We start from the raw sequence: 17,492 nt of genomic DNA, 5'->3' as shown, positions 1-17,492 counted from the left end.
AGCTAATTTATCAATGCGTTGCTCTAGGAATAGTCTTACGTTAATTAAATAGGTTTAATCATTGTACAACCTTCAAGGCAAACAATGGAATTAAATTGAGTATTGAATATTGATACGGATCATTCGAAGTACTCTTTAAACAACTTTAGTTGTTTATTCCTATCTGCTTGTCTGTTAACTTGCATTCTAATTAATCTTTCAATGTTTCAACTTCAAGTCCATCAAACAATGTTTAAGATGACCCCAGATAAACTATAAAAGTATTTTGGAATCTTGATTTTCATGTAATATATGCTAGATGACCGATTAGGATGGGCACAATGAAATTACATTTGGCAAAAGCAATACCAAAAAAAAAATATGAGAATGTTAACTGACTATTAGAAGAATTAAATTGAAACAAAAACCACCAAAAATAAATAATACTATTTTAAGAATGTTTTACCAAGTGAGAGCAGGTAACTTAAACAACATTATACTTAAGGTATCCTGCTATTAGGTTATACCTAAGGTAAGGTAACATCGACGGAACCCGAAAAGCTGTCCGTCGGCTGGTTAAGGTCTGCGCCAAACCACTTCTTGTCTCCTATACAATTTGGCGCTACGGAGCACATTCCGGCATGCGAAGGCTTCGGTAATCATCTCCTACAAGTCAACCCAGATCCTGGTATACGCTAATGTTATAGACATCATTCCGAAGAATTGAGAACTTCCGGAAAAAGAAAATTCCAAATAAACGAGGCAAAGACAACCTTGATAACAAAGATAAACGAGACAAAAATGAGCTTTTATACAAAACTAAAACTATACTTTATTTTCAATTTTTTATAGTTATTCAAAGCCAACATTTGCAAATTATATTAAAAAACGCATGCAATCATTTACCAATTATAACAAAACAAAGAAATAAATAATTCAGTATCTCCCCACCCCTACTGAACGATTCGAACAACGATCACCGAGTGTAGGATTGCTTCATATGTCGAGCTGTCTCGTCAACAACGGATCCGAACATGAACGCTTTGTGAAAGCCAGCATTAACGCTACACCCATTGTGTGGCGTTGGTCTTTTCATTTCAAACGTTAATACCGTTCGACAATTTAATCGATTACCCAGTTCACAACGCATCTGTCAGTAGAAGCCCGTTTACCCATGCACTGGTGAACTAGTGTTGCTCTTTTGCTTTTGCTATGATGTACGGATTTAGCGGGAATACAATTCCTGCTCCAAATACATAATGGAATTGTAAAAAAATAAATGTCTGCATGAAGCAATCAAAGTAAATTAGCTAAAACCGAGGCACAAATGACATAAAAAAAATTAATACCCTTAAATGTATGAATCCTATTGCTTTTTGCAGAAAAAAACATCATTCTCATACATAAACGTGGATAATTGATTGATTTGAGCAACAAAATGCTATCGAATCATACATACATAGGAAGCACAGAAAATAAAGCACAAATCCACCTCAACATAAAGAGAAAGTTTTGGCGTGATTTGAAAAATCCGTCGTAGCTGTGCCTGTGCCTCAACATGCCTACATTCTTCATACCAACAAACACTTTCGTCCCCGTTTAGCAACACACCGGATAAGGCTAGTTAATCTACTTGCTAATTGAATTATTCAGTGTTTCTTCGATCCTGTCGATTCCGTTGGGTTCACTTTGCGCTTCTCGTGCCTGTATGTGTGTGTGAGTATGTGTGCTTTTCATATCCTGGGGTGACGTAGCTCTGCACCTGCCATGGCTGATTACCTTCTTTTTTTTTCTTGCACCACAGCATCACCACACCACATCGTCTTGCCGTTCCATTTTCCATCTCGTTACGACCCTGCCGACCCATTGCAGGGCCCGAATCTCACTCCCGGGGAGGGTGAAAATATCAATTTCACCAAAGCATCGAAGCACGAAGCGTGGCAACCTTTGCCATGCCATAAGGGAAGTGTTATCGTGCCCTTTTGCCTGCCACCAAATCAACGGTGCTTATCGTGCGCGCGTGAAACCGTTGGAGGAACTGTACCGCCCGTATCGTGTTATGTAAGCCAAAGGGACAAAGGAAACCCTGCCAGGAACGCTGGCACAGCTTTCAATCAGCCGCGTGGAAACACATACGTGTAAGGGAAAGAGCGCGCCCTGCGAGCGCTTCGGTTAAACAGGATGCTTGTTTTCCAGACCCCTGCATATTCCATTACACTGAAGGTTGCCTTTTTTTTGCTATACGAGTGGATTGTACCCGCTCTGGAGTTTTGTTCTCAATTCCCAGCTAAAGGAGAATGCTATTGAAGCCATGCCATAAATATGACTCTTGTGTTTAGGGGTTTCTTGTGGGTTTTATTTTTATTCGCCTCTCTCGTTATACTAAGCACCTACCTATCGTAAGCACATGATAGATGATGTTTTGTGAAGATTTCACCAGCAAACTGGGCTTCATTTGATGGCAAATCGTGAACGAAGCATGATTGGCTCGAATCGCAAGAGGAACAATGTAATACACCTGGTGTGATGGTGGCTCACGACGTTATACAAGGTAGATGATTGCCTTTTTTCTTTCTTCAACCATTGTTTCATGCGTAGTATTATAAGTAGAAATATTAATTGACAAACGATCACATCCACGATCATACTTAAAGAAGCTTCTAACACCTCTTAACAAACATTTTCATAGTCAACGTAGAAACAAAAGTGGACCATCATCTATCACAGACTTAATTATTTTTTGCTGCTACAAAAACAACCATACAAATACCAGGTTCACTTTCCTTGGCAACAACAAAACACTCAACATTCGGTCCGTTTTTAATGACCGAAATGAGTGGACGGATGCGATCGATAACAAACAAACATAATTGAGGTAATTACTTAAAAAGGGAAATCAATTACGGTCCGTCGCTAATTTCCTGTTCAAGATTACGTACCAGCTAGCCCACGGTTGACCGAAGGAAGGAAGGAAGGAAGGAACGGCAGTGGTAACGCCTCAAAACCAAAATCTCTCAACAGCAAAAACAAAACAAAAAATGAAGGACCACAACCCAACAACCTTGGTTGAGATTCGCCTTACCTTCTGTATTTGCTTTTTCAACCCTCAACTAGGAGGTGAAAAAAAACACCGTATTGGATTAAAACGAAACCAAACAAAAGTGAAAAGCGTGCCCGGCGATTCAAAGTTTTGTGCTTCGTGCCAAGAATTCCACACTGGTTAGGGCTAATTTTTGCCAGTGAGAACTGATTTCGTTTTTCAGTACAATTTTTCTTCCCACTCTGTCGACGGGGTTTACACGAAGGGATATGTTTCAATTTAAGATTAAGTGTGCAGAGTAGCCCGTTCGACCTGGTGCGGCCTGGAGGGAACAACCGGCGACGGAGCAACCCAAACAAGGGAAAGTTAAAATTAAGTATCCCAATTTCCGTTCCCAAGCGCTTTGGCAGCTCGTTCGTATTTCACTAACTCTGTCAGCTAACCACTCAGGATGGTGATTAATTAATGTAGGTATGCTCGCTCGAATGAACGTGTAAGCAGCAAAAAGAACTCCGAACAGCAAGGCTGGCTACAGTGTGCTTCCGTGGGCAAGGGATGGGAGCGGTTTCAGGGTTGAGCATTTCCGTCGCTGTCAGTTGCCTGGGCGGGAGCTTACACTTGAGCGAGCTGAGATCGCGCATGGCAATAGAACTTTTGCTCTCTTTTTTGTGAAAGGTATTATTAACTTAAGCATTGGTTTTTGTTTCCTATTTCCTTACTGCTAATGCATAAAATCAGCGCCATTTGCTAACCGTCATCAAGGCTCGAAAACGCACCGGTGTGAAAGCTCTCACTTTAATAAATAATGTTGATAATTAGGATCACCTGAGCGATAAGCTGGATTGTTGTTAGAAGGACGATATTGTTACACACTCACGCACACACCGAATCTAGGCTCTTGACGGTCGCAATCTCGGAAAAGTAATGTGTCACCTTAAATATTTTATTTACGCGTTGTCACTGTTCCTGCTAAATCCTATATATCATATTGATATTAATAGCTTTACATATAAAAGGAATTGGAATTTTGAATACAAAAATAGAGTTAAGTTTTGTACACAAAATAACTAGCAAACTTTTAAAGGTGCATATAGATATTCAAGATTGGGTAGTTGTGGAATCTTTGGAAATGTGTGTATAACGGTTACCAGCCCAGAAATTCAAAAAAAAAAATACATCAATTTCTTGTAAATGACAACTTTTAACTGTCAAAATCGAAATCGTCGTAACTCGAGGGGGTCGTAACTCGGGGAACGCCTGTATATGCAAATTTGAAATTTAGTTTACAAAAAAACTCGATTGTTCTTTAATGAAGATCACAACAAAACTAACTTACTAAATGTTACTTACTCACTTGTTACATACAGTAGCTATAATAGAGCCATGAAGAAAAGCAATATTAATCACTGTTGACTACGACCTACGTGGGGGAAAGCCGAGTATTATTATGACACTTTCATTTGACACTCCGAATACTCAACAGTTTAGGACGCAATAACGCAATGTTGACACGATTATTAGATTACCATTTTGGCTTCTTTTCTCACATTCATGAAAAACTACCACATCATCATGAGAAAGTCCGCCACTACATCAAGATCAGAGAATAAATATGTTCACGTTACATCCGACTCTTCCACACCTTTGCAAACCTTTGCATCTTAACCTATTGTTATTAATATATGCCACAATGTGCATACTCAATAACAGCATCGATACCATACTTTCACCTGATTCCTTTAGAATAGATTTTTTCTCATCACAAACCTCAAAAAGCAAATTTACCCCCGTTTATCCTTCAACCCACTGATTACAAACAGTCTCTTCAGAAAAGAACGTATTAAATATTAAGGATAAGATTTTATATTTTGGAGTTCAAAAGAATTTGGACCTAAAAGTGATGCCAACCGCATCAAATTCTGTAAAGTAAAAAAACGCACCCACTTTACGATGATTATATTACTCTTTCATACAACTTTTATGTTCCTGCATTACCTAAAATTGCTAACCTCTTAGTCCTACCTGCTTCCAAACGGTGTGTACTGCACAAGCGCTGCCATTTAACGTATCCTGAGGATGCAATTTTTACACACCCAAACTTTGTCTATTCAATACAAATAGCGTAACAGCAACTTTGCTGTTAGACGAAATTGCTGATAATGATGATGTTCGTGATGATGATAAGAGAGACGGTTAGCTAATAGCAAAACTTGCAACGAAACGAACTTTTGAACTAAAAGGTTTATGCTTTTACTAAAGTGTGCCTAGCTTAACCTTCACTTATCTTCGGTGAATGTGCGAAGGTGAAAAGAAAAGAGAAAGATCTCTTTTGGTACAACATTTTGACGACAAGCGCCCAGCGTAAAATTGTAAATGGGACAGTAAACTTATGCTTCCAACCATCTATCGAACCAGAAAGGTCTATTCTTTTTGTTAGCTTTAAAACAGTTTTCATCAAAATGCTTTTTTTCTGAGGCAACAGCAATTGAATTGTAGGTAGTAGAAGAAACTCTCACATTCTAAACATACTAAAACCATCGTAACAAACACGTTAAGCTTCAGTTCATGGACTTCGTTTTAGTAAAAATGGCTATGTAATGACTTCAGGAAATGTACTATCACATTGCTTTACACGGCGAGTTGGACAGGATACATGATTATTTCCCCTGCTATCAATCAAACTGCTACTTTATTGTGCGGTAGTATTATATTGTATGCTTTACACACTTTTTCACTGCGCTCTGTGTTCGTCAGCCTGTTTGCCCCGCCAAAAGCTGGACCGCTTTACCGACCGTGTCGAAATGGAACGAGACGCAGGGCCCATGGGAGGATAGGATAACAGAATGTATCGAGGGATACGGTAGAAAAAGAACGAAGAAATCCAAAACTTTACGAAACAAAGTCCTTACAATGTGTCCCCCACCGGCCCAGAGCATAAGCATCACCAAAACAGTTTACATCCACCAAGAGGAACAAGAGAAAACCCGAAAGAAAAGTTACGTTTCACTGCCCTTTACTGCAGGGTTGGAAATCAACAAGTTTTTTTTTATCTCAACGATTTCCTTCCTCCGCTCCCCTTGAGCCGGAACGTTTCGTTGCTGTTCGTTATGGGAAAATTATTCCGCTCATTTCCCTCGACATTGTTGCGTGCTGTAAAATGTTCTTTTCGCACCCTCGATCCCAACCATCGGGGGTTGTAGTTACTGGTTACTACTCTCTGTCGAAGACTCTCAAAACATCCCCACAAAAAAGGGGTTTGTTTGTACGTGTGTGAGAGGAGCTGGTGGTATTATCGTAATGTTCGATGCACACAGAACATGCCTTCACTTCCAGCACGGATAGGGCGGTTGGTCTGCACCATCTTTCTCTTCTTTCCGTCCCTCCGACACCCACTTATTCACGCGAGTAAGCTATCACAACCACAACGCAAACCCAAAGCACTCGTGCAAACAGCAATACCGCAATACTCGGTATGGACACGGTCGCAAATTTTCAATCACTCCCTCTCGAGTACCGGAAAACGTGATTGAAGCTTTTGCATGAGTCAAAAAATCGACAGTAAAGTACCCGTACCGCACCGTTCGAGTGTGTGAAGCAGGGAAAAGGAGAGCTTTGGAAAAAAGTTTTTCCGAGTGATTTGATGATTGAATTTATTTCCCTTCATAAAAATGATCGAGAAATTTCGTAGGCCTTTTTTGCCCCCTTTTTCTAACCAGTGCGGCTTATAAATGATAAATTCATGTTTTCTATGGCACGCTCCGCTTTGCTGAAAGGCTATTGAAAATTACTTCAAGATGTGCAACGATGATTTCTCAATTTTGAAGAATACTTCAATTATTTCAACATACCTAATACACAGTTCGCTAAGCAAGATGTTAGAAATCAGTTAACAAAGTACAGTTTATGTAAAATGAAAAATTACTGAAAATTATATAATGAAAGAAAAAATGGTCTGTAAAGGGCTCGCACGAATAGATTGCACATTTCATCAGGGTTGAAACTGGTTACTCCTTTATACGTAATCGATTTCGGTGAATGCGTGGACAATATTTTGGTTTTGTAGAAGCGCTAGAACGATTTAAGCTGTCTGCAATGGCTACGTTGAATATGTCTCGACTAGTGGTGGGAGCTCGGAATCGGACCTGCCCGATTCCTATTCCGTGTTCGGAATCAATTCTGGAGCCGATTCCGAGTCCGGAGCCGATTTCAGAGTCGATTCTGGAGTTGGCACAAGAATCGATTCCAGAATCGGAATTGGCTCAGGAATCGGAATCGACTTGGGAATCGGTATCCGGTACCGGGATCAGAATTGACTCCATAATTGGAATTTGCTCCGGAATGAGGATCAGTCTTAAATCGAAATAAGGAATTTCAGAAGGAATCGATTCCAATTCCGGAACCGATTATGATTCCAAAGCCACTTCCAGAGCCGACTCCGGAGCCGATGTGAAGCCGAATCCGGATCCGACTCCTGAGTCAAGTCCAGAGACTGATTCCAGACCTACTATCCGGAATCGATTCCAAATAACTTCAGAGCTAGCCGGAATCGATTCCGACGAAAACTTAATATTTCCCATCTCTATTCTCGACTATACGCCGTATTGAAAACTATTGTAGCTGCGATGTGAATAGTGCATGCCAATGTAAAGCTAGTAGAATTTTTGGTAGCGGCGTGTTCGGTAACGTCACTAAGCAGCTCTTTTGCACGTTTGAGTCGTATGAGTGTGCGGTTTTTAGTTCTGGAACTAATGCATCATCCTGCTTGTGTTTAAAACAAACTCGTAACCAATGCATGATATTGGTTGTGTTCTTTCCTTTCTTTCAAATCGATGAAGCAAATTAAATAAAAAGCTTTTAATGCTAGCTTTTTATTTAATTTGCATAATTAAAATTTCATCAAACATAATTAAAGTGATCTTACAAGTGATTCGGTCTAAATTTGGTCGCTTAAATTATCTCCTCCGAAAAAATACTGCGAACCTTGTTCCAAAAACAGCCAATAAATCGGTTTACATAAAGTGTGCCAATATTTATTGATTTAACCTCTGATTGTGCACAGCAAATGTTATAGTTTCTGTACATTTACCTGGCATTCACACATTTCATGCTCCAAAAAGGCAAACAAGGTGTATATAAAAAAAAAAAATAACATTTTGACCAATCAACTTAAATCGAGCGTATCAATCAACAACACTCACTAGGCAAACAACGTGCGTATCGAGCTGGGAACGTTCAGCAAAAACAGAACAGGCCAACACAAATAATTCGATTAGTGTCAAATTTGTCATACCAAGCAGCATTAATTTCTGTCATTCTGAATGAAAAGTAATTTTCGCGCAGGGATGTATTTTTGCCGTGGAAAGTGATTACTTTCGTGTGCCTCGTTCTGTGCCGCGAGTAATTCATCAACATCGATCATAGCTTGCAACACGGGCACCGCGTACGATGCTCATGATGGACGGGTATTACGGTTACGGTGACATTCAGCACACGTCGCGAAAGCCCAAGATAATTGGGAAACGTTCGCGTCAATGCCCTATTTCACAAGTTTTTTTTTATTTTGTTCCTTCTCGCTACGACTCACGCAGCAACTGAAGCAAATTTTCCACACTCCATTACAGCGCCCACACGATCGGTGGGGGTGTTGCTAGATTTGGAAGGAATTATGGCGGACGTGTTTTGGGACTTTGTGCATTCTTCCCACACCTAACCGTGCCGAAGGTGTTTGTGTATGTTATGAATGTAATTTTACCCAACAAGCGATATGGCGAAGGGGTAGAAATGGGAACTACCAGCACCCCATACACCCCTTCTCTGCCCTGCAAAGGCTGGGAGGAAGTCAATTTTAAGTGAAGGTGACTTTGTTTTTCTTAACACCATCACCACCGTTGTCAAATTACCACGGAATAAAGTTAAACATTGTTCCGCGTAAACTTTGGCAAGCGGTGGTGGCCTCACACCCGTTCCCCTGCGTCAATGGCGTACGCCGCCGGTTGGTGCAGTGGGAAATTTAATTAAATGAAGATTAATTTCATATTTATCAAACTGCGTGAGACGCGAACATTCTGCGTTCGCGGCGCTCTACTAATAGAACGAAAATTATGCTACTTCCTGTCCACCAGGCGTCCTGTCCGGGCGTATACCCGTGGGCGCGCAAACTAACGTTTCTCACGTCTTGAGTTTGGACAATTTTACGCTTCCAATAGGTGTTTTTTTTTCTCGAGTTTATGTTTTTTTTCGTCAATCCAAATTACTTTGCCACGCTCTGAGAAAGTATTTCACAGCGCCGCGAAGCGAAGTACGTCATTTGATTAGGTCGTCCAACGGAGCGTTACAGACGCACAAAGAAGTCACCGGCTGTTCCGGTGTTGATAAGAATAAATTCTTCTCCCCAGACCGTATGCTAAATTCGATCTTTGTCTTCCGTCTTTGTCTTGCTCCTTCTTCTACGTTTACGGGGTACGCTTCGTTTGGTCGTTTCGTGCAACCTTTTGTGTGCTATGTAAACTATGTGAAACTCAAACACGCGTTTCGATTGTTTGGTCGGAGAGAAAAATTGGTTATCATGAATCAACGCTTCACGGGTGCGTTTGTTAGGCAGGTTCGGTAATTAGTCGTTTTCTCGCTTAAGCCACCCGCATTCACGCAGCACATTATTACTTGCATGTTGGAAAGGGGCCGGGGGGGGGGAAGAAGAATGCCTGGCTTTATGTTCCTACATATCAAGAGGCTTATGTTTATTACGTGATGATGGAATAATTAAAACCGTTAAAACTTATTTTATGTGTTGAGGATTTATGAAAATTAGGATTACAATTTATGCAATATTTTCCTGCCATTTCAAAGCACATCAAACATATACATACAAAAGGAGGAAGTGTGTGGAAAATTATTATTTAAATAATAATTGAAACAAACAATCGTGATTTGTGACGTACATATATTAAACAGTCGGCTGAATTAAAAGAAAAAACGGTACGCCTAATTCTAAGTCGTTTGCTACGTGGAAGAAGAAGATTCACTGGATTATTTTCTATCACTTCCTTTTGAAAGCTTTTCCCTTAATGCTTTTGGCTATCCCGAAAATCTGTCATACAATCAAATTGATTTGGTTAAAATTAAAAGGATTTTTTAACCGCAAAAAGTATGCTCAAAGTTAGTAATGTGAGTTAGTAGTTTTTGAAATTCATATTGAAAATATCAGGATAAAAGTTCGCCGAACTAATTCGACCAAATAACGCAGATAAATTTAGTTCACGGGCCGTATTTGGCTGGTTTATACTAAAAGAGGGCAATAACTGCTTTAAATTTACCATTTTCCGGACATCCGAAGAATTTTTGCTATGTTGTTATACTTACCTATACTCTAGCGTCGACATTAAGGGATAGATTATTTTGCTTGTGACTGTCATCGTGCTTACACTGGACAAAAGAACGAAAAACATAAAAAATAAATAAGCAATTACAAATTTCCTGCATTTTAATCGTCTCTCAATCGATTTTTGTAGCTCTTTATTTCCTCCACTGATCTGTTTGTTTTCACTACACAGGGAAAACAGAACCGAAAATATCTGTATATAATATATATATTTATAGCTAACTAACTAAACTGAGTAGAATTGTATCTTACACTTTTGGTTTACGTCTACTGCTTCCGTTCGATTTTGTGGTTTTGTTGCCTTACTAGCTTGCTGTCCATTTGTTGTTCTGCTCTTCAATAGAAAGCCGTTACTTTCCTGTCTTGGTTAATGTCTCTATTGCTCATGGCTGTGACAGACATACGATCGTAGAAAACTGCCAATAGCGGATGCTGCTACAATATCAAGAAATTTGAACTTGCTCTTGGGCATGGATTGAAAAACAATTTGTTGTTTTTTTGTTCGTGAGTATGAAAACATTGATCAAAACCCAGCATGGTAACGTGCGGAGCAGGTTGATCTTGTTGCCAAGTTGATCATATTTAACAGGAAGGATGGAAAATCAATTGCATATAATTAGCATAAGAAGAAAAAAAACTGTCCAATTGTATGATTACTTCAATTTCGAACCTCCAGGTGTGTATGATTTTGTTAATACTGGTTTTGCGATTCAATGAACTTTTGTCACATTTCCTGCTGTGTGCGATACCGGCCGGTCAAACATAGAACACTGAAACTAGTCTAACATTCATAGGTTGCTACCCGCCCGACTTGCCACACATAGTACACGCACCAGATCATAGATACACGTACATTCAGATACACACACACACACACATTGATCGAACCGTGATCCTAGCGATCAAATTCTCAAAACATCGATACGAATAAATTGCCTCCGGATTGTTGGGCAGTTGTTGCTCTGTTTGCTCTGGTTGCGTGTTTTCGTGCCATACTGACCTTCACATCGGGTGTGGAGGCGTTTTGAAAAGGTGTGCGTCTTCTCTGAAGCCTGTATGACCTTGGGCCATGTTTGTCGCTGCTTCTTCAATACATGCACTACACACCCAGAAAGGAACACATGTACCGAAACGGTTGCTTGCTAGCCATATTCTCTTATATCACAAAACATATACATCGGTGTTGCTGTGTTTGCTAAATGTTATGGGCGTTGCATTGCTCTAGTAGTGACGGGCTGCGTACTCCTTGCACATACGATACAAAACACAGAAACAGACAAATCTCTTCCCGAGCTAACAGTGATACATCTTTACATTCTCCTGCACGCCTAGCATGGGATGTAACGGGGATAGTGTGGATTCGTTTTGGTTTTGGGTGTTTTGATTGTGTGCACGTTTCGGTACTGCGCACTGGGCAGAGGGACCTTGGGAATTGGGAAGTGAATTTGGATGACTGGATGCTGTTTGTTATTTCGTTATGCTAGCCCACTCGACAGAGACGTAGCAATGGCGAGGGAAACATGAATGAGAAAGCATGATCTGATGAACTAACTCCTAGCGGTTAGATGTTTGTATGTACAAAAAGGAAGACTAAATTAAACTAGACGTTCACCTGCCCTAGGTTTCGTGATTGTTGCCTGCATTAAAGTGTATTTGGTTTTGTTATGTTTGTTTTTGTTCGCTTTTGCTTTACCATTGCACCTCGACTGGACGCACCCAATCGTGCGCCAATCGTGCAACTTGCACACGCGCGTACTGCGCCACCAGCCTTCACAGAAAGCTCTCGCGTGCACCGCCATCGTTCGTGATCACTAGCCGCTGCGAGCCCGGATCACCGTACTGGCTGTGGTAGAAGTCCTCTCGCATCATGTTGTTCAGGCTCGAGCAGCGGAAGTACAGGATCTCCTGGAACGGCTTCCGGAAGTCGCGGTTCAGCGTCGCGTAGATGATGGGATTGAGCAGCGAGTTGGCATACCCGAGCCACAGAAAGAACGACGAAAGTGTCCGATGGTCGTCCTTCATGAACGGGCGCACCAGCGCCAGTATGAAGAACGGCAGCCAGCAGATCGTGAACGCGGACATGATGATCCCGAGCGTGGTCGATGCCTTCCGCTCCTTGGCCAGCTGAAACCGGAGCCGCTTGTTCTGGGGCGAGCTGGTGGTCACCTTTCCCGGCGGTCCGACCTTTTCGCCGACCATGCCGGGTGGCTTCTTTTCCAGCGCCACGGCCTGCGTTGCACCGTTGATCGCACTTTCGAGTCGCTTCTGCGCGCGCTTCTCTTCCATCACGATTCGCCGGGCGGCGCGGAAGATTTGAAAGTACACGAACAGCATGACGGCGAGCGGGATGTAGAACGAGCCGAGCGTGGCGTAGATCTGGTAGAAGAAGTTCTGGCACACCGAGCAGGCGGGCTGCCCGTTGATCTCGTGCTCGTTCCCGAGGATGAGCAGCGGTGGTAGCGAGATGCATGCCGCCGCCAGCCACACCAGCACGATGCAGGCGATCATGCGCCGCGGCGTACGCTTCACGCCGTACTCGAGCGGTTTCGTGATGGCCCAGTATCGGTCCACCGAGATGGCACACAGGTTCAGGATGGAGGCCGTGCAGGACAGCACATCGAACGCGACCCAGATGTCGCAGAACACCTCGCCGAAGCGCCACTCCTCGAGCACCTCGTACAGCAGCGCCATCGGCATGACGAGCAGGGCCACGCACAGGTCGGAGATGGCCAGCGACACGAGCAGATAGTTGCACGGCCGGCGCAGCTTCCGCACCAGACAGACGGCCACGCACACGAGCACATTGCCGATCACGGTTCCGACGATCACGGCCAGCAGGATGATGCTGATCACGATCGTGGAGACGGTCACGTCCGGCGGACCGGTGGGGGCCGGCGTCGACGCGGACGGGCCCACCGGGAACGGGGAGTAGAGCGACGCGGTGGTATTCGCATCCAGGTACGCTAGAGAGCTCAGGTTCGTGCCGTAGACGAGGTACGGCTGCTGGGCGGCAGTTTCAGTCGTGACGGCCCAGGCGGTGGCCGTGGAGGTGGCGGCTAGGCCGGGAGTCGGGCTGGCTAGCAGCAGGTTGGCGATCGTCGTGGCCACGGTTAGGGCGACCGGCACGCCGTCCGTCCGGCCGGCCCCGTCAACGTCGGTGCGATGCTTGCTGGCGGATGCGACGGTGTCCGAATCCATACACGCAGCTGGCACGGACGCGTACGCACCGTGGCAGGAACTGGGGGCTGCTCCGAGGATCAGACCCCCATTCCCCGCGTCTAGTGAGTGCTAGAGAATGGCAGGACGGTGGAATAGTGGCACCAGCACTCCAGCAAAGATGTACACAGATTTTTTCTGTTTTTTTTTCTTTTGGCTCGCCGCTCTCCCTTTCGCTCGCTCTCGCGGCCTCTTTGGTCGGTTAACAGATGATTGCACTAAATGCTATTTGTAGGTGAAGCTGCTCGTATCTATCCACCCACTCGTGTTCGATCGAGCCGTATCGAGCGTGCTTTGCAAGGGCACTGAGGCCAATTGGTGCTGTTTCCTCTATGCTTTTTGCTTTAGCCCGCTCCGTCCTGTCTAGCACATCTGGACGGTGGAAATTGTAGCCTAAGGGTGCTCCAGCATCGCACGCGTTCGTTCGTTGCGTTCGAGTATCTTGTACAGTATATTTATTGAATTACTCCTGCAGTGATTGGCTGAGAGCAGCATCAAGCACTCTCCATCGGGCTCCTCAAAATGCTACACTAGGCAGTTTTTTATCCTTCTTTTGGCCTTCTTCGTCTTTACTAGACACCAAACGGCACCAGCAACATATGGCACCAACAGCTACAACAGTCGCACAGGTTCAGCTCCCTGAGGAAGGGGTAAAAAAGAAACAGGGTAGCGTGTGTGTAGGTGTGTGCGGGAGGAGGGTTTGGTCGTCGAGGTCAGGAAGTACTGAGTAGATCGAAAAAAGTAGATGCTTTTATATCCGTCCATCACGGCATCATTGGGACCATGGCAATAAGAAGGCAGGATACAATGCCGTTGCAGAAATAAACTCGTACCACATGCAGCACTCCCTCTCGTCCGACCGGGCTCGTTTGCTCCCGTTTCAAGTTTGACTCACCTTCACGCGATTGCACTCTGTCCCCGGTCGCGAAGAAGAAAAAAAAACGGACCGAAACAGCAAGCGGCTTGATTGAATTACTGTATCATCGTTATCCCTCTCGTGGCACCCTAATAATGTCACTGTGGCGAAGCTGCGTTTGCTCTCACTCTGCCACTGTGGCTCTCGGAAGTGAAAGAATCTAAAAATGATTGCCACTGGAGCTGCGGTTGCTGACGACAGCCGTGTCACCTGCTGATGCTGCACCGTTGATTGCCCGGGCAGGCGGGACAAGCTGCAGGTGCGCTGCGCTGCCAATCTCGACCACCGGGACGGAGTTGAGTGGTTTTTCCAGTACCGGCACTTTGATCACCGGATTCACCGTTGCCGTCATGAGGGGGTTCGTCACTCCGGTGGGCTCCGATGTGTGAAACAAGTAGAATGCAAAATAGCGGTCGCAACCTCAATTTCGCGAGATACTTGCGAAACGCCTTTGCTTTATGCGAGCAGATGAAATGCTGTAAAAATACACAAAGAGCATTTGTTATTGTATGAACTGTAGTTGTTGGTGGGTATTTTTAGCTCTGCGGTAAGGAATAACACATACATTGTGCAGCCCGGCAATAACCAATCAGGGTAGAACCAGTGGCCAAGCCTGCTAAGCGTAGCGGCGTTGCACAGAATGATCCAATTTCTAGTCCCGACAAACTGAAAATAGAAGAAAAATGTGTTTAATATTTCAGCAATTCGTATATAAGAAGGAAGATCTCAATGCACAGGACAAGAGTGAAGCGTAAATCATCTAAAATGGCATGAAATGTGTTCTTTACACCTTACATTAATTTACTACTTATGCTCATCAGCAACCATTGTTTAACAATACTAATATATAAAGTAGACGAAATTAAAGGAGCTCAATAATAAATGAACCATTCTAAATTGCATTGCCTTTTATAATGAGTAAGTTTAATTCATCCTCTTTATTCGCTGCCTGGGCACACCGGAAGGTGTAGAACGTTATTGATGAAAATTGCTTTTCATACCGATAAAGTAAGCACAGCGAGAGGTGAATTAATTTTTCCCAGTGAATACGGTCTGACGAGAGTGTGAGAAATTGGTGGAAGAAAATACACAACCCTTTTTTTGCGCAACGTCAGCACCAAACTCCGTTTTCAAATATTTGATTTTCTCACTAAAATAAACGGACCGATGGTACGGTGCACTGAAACCTTTCGGCTATCAAGAGTTCACCAATGGAATAATGTTTCCCGCGTCTATTGGTTTTGAAGCGCGGAGCCGCAAGTTGCGATGAAAATCAATAAGGCACACAAACACGCAACGCCAACGTACACGAAAGGCAACCACATTTTCCACACTGTGCGCTCGTGGCAGGAGCTCGTACAAGCCTTATTGGAGCTGCTTTAATGTGCTTGAGCTCGCCAAAGAAGCGTGCCAATTGCTTCGGCTGTACTAATGCAAAGCTTCGCCTGCCAATGTGGCAAAATAACCCCCATTTTCGGCAGGCTGGCGAGCGGCCATTTTGAATCTTCCAGTTAGCAGCTGGTCCAACGCGCTAACTGGTTTCGTTTAATGGATTTTCCACCGCCGGCAACACTGCAGACGGCCAACGCAAGTCAACTGAGCCGAGCTTAACCGACCCCTTTTTTCTTGCTCCCGGGCGAACCCGGTAAGACTAGCGCGCGGTTAGAATGTTTGCCTAAAATACACTTACCTTCGGGGCACTGTGAGCACGAGGTAAACACGAGATACAGTGGAGCGGCAATTGTGGAATGGGTGTTTTGATGAAGGAAAAAGGCATCCCTGCCACTTTTGTTACCGACGGTTTCTGGTAGCTTGGAATGCTTTTAAGAGGGTTTCTGCACACCGGTAATACTGCCACGTGTTGGTGGCGGTGGAGGCGCCTGGTATCGCTTAATGACGTTTCTAAAATTGGTTCCGCTTCTCGGCCCAGAACGTAAAACGTCGTTACGAGCCCGAAAAACATATGTGACAGGAGGCAGAGAGTATTAGAGACAATATTTCGCGTTATGGAGACTGACAAAATTAGGTAAGCAAACGTGAATGTGATGGGGAGGAAACATGAGGGAACGAATTTACTTGTTGAGTTTCAACAAGATAATCAAAAGTAACGCACTGTTGTTAGTGTTTGTCAAAATGCTTTCTAAAGTCATTTTGATTCATTTTCACAGTACGAAAATGAACAAAATCATGGTAATTATAACTTTTAATTGATGTTTTAAACACGAGCTGTAATGTGTTGGCACTAATGAGCTTTTGGCGGTACGCCCAAATGTCACGAAAAACCAACAATTTGCAACTGCTAGATTGATGTTTCGATATGAGTAGCAATAGTAATAAAAAACATCATGGCAGCAACATTACGCTTACACCAACCTCACTCATACGATTTTAGTTTTCGTTGCGGTTTTCTTGACATATTAAACATACACATATATCATATATGTACACATATACATAATCCAGATTACTGGATTATCTTGAGAAGATTCATATTTCTGTAATCATAGCTTTTCATTTTTTATTTTCAAAAGTTGTGTTGATTGCAATTTTGATCGAAAATAAAAGTTTATGTTCTGAAAGACGTTAGGCTTCTGATAGAATAATAATGTTCATTCGATTGGTGTGCTTGACTTACAGGCTGCAGGTAAGCAAAGTCTCTCAGCCTCTATGGTCCATCGAATCAGCAATCTTCCTCAACTACATATCTCAAGAATTACAATGCAATGCTTAATTGTACAGTGGCATCGCCGGTTGATACCACATGCATATCCACACGCTGTGCCTTTGTTCAATAAATAATTCATGCCTCCTTTATGCGGCATACAATACAAAACGACAGAAACCTGATACCTCTGCGCATGGAATCCGTGCATCAGACCATTTGATGTAAAAAAGGCATCCACCGGCAATCAAAACAAAAGGCTAAAATTAACACTCACAATGGTATGGTTTGTGTACCAAGT

The 17,492-nt window shown here is 43.2% G+C and overlaps 1 protein-coding gene across 7 annotated transcripts in view; it reads right to left on the bottom strand.

Annotated features, from left to right (window-relative positions):
* Positions 1-10,488: 10,488 nt before the first annotated feature.
* LOC120893824 (5-hydroxytryptamine receptor 1-like) overlaps positions 10,489-17,492 on the bottom strand; it is a 48,623-nt gene continuing 41,619 nt past the window's right edge. For 6 of the 7 annotated variants that reach the window (XM_040295948.1, XM_040295947.1, XM_040295952.1 and 3 more), the window contains 3 exons: positions 15,095-15,195; positions 14,509-15,005; positions 10,489-14,252 (listed from right to left, as the gene is read on the bottom strand). In XM_040295948.1, coding sequence (XP_040151882.1) covers positions 12,168-13,595 — 1,428 coding nt within the window. In that variant the 5' untranslated portion in view covers positions 13,596-14,252; positions 14,509-15,005; positions 15,095-15,195 and the 3' untranslated portion in view covers positions 10,489-12,167. Of the gene's footprint in view, positions 14,253-14,508; positions 15,006-15,094; positions 15,196-16,219; positions 16,373-17,492 lie in introns of those variants that run through there. The other variant, XM_040295954.1, reaches the window with a different exon arrangement.

The sequence above is a fragment of the Anopheles arabiensis genome, chromosome 2 (genome assembly GCF_016920715.1).
Source record: "Anopheles arabiensis isolate DONGOLA chromosome 2, AaraD3, whole genome shotgun sequence".
Classification (NCBI taxonomy): domain Eukaryota; kingdom Metazoa; phylum Arthropoda; class Insecta; order Diptera; family Culicidae; genus Anopheles; species Anopheles arabiensis.
The sequence above is the reverse complement of the archived record's forward strand: the minus strand, read 5'-3'. Positions and strand labels throughout refer to the sequence as shown.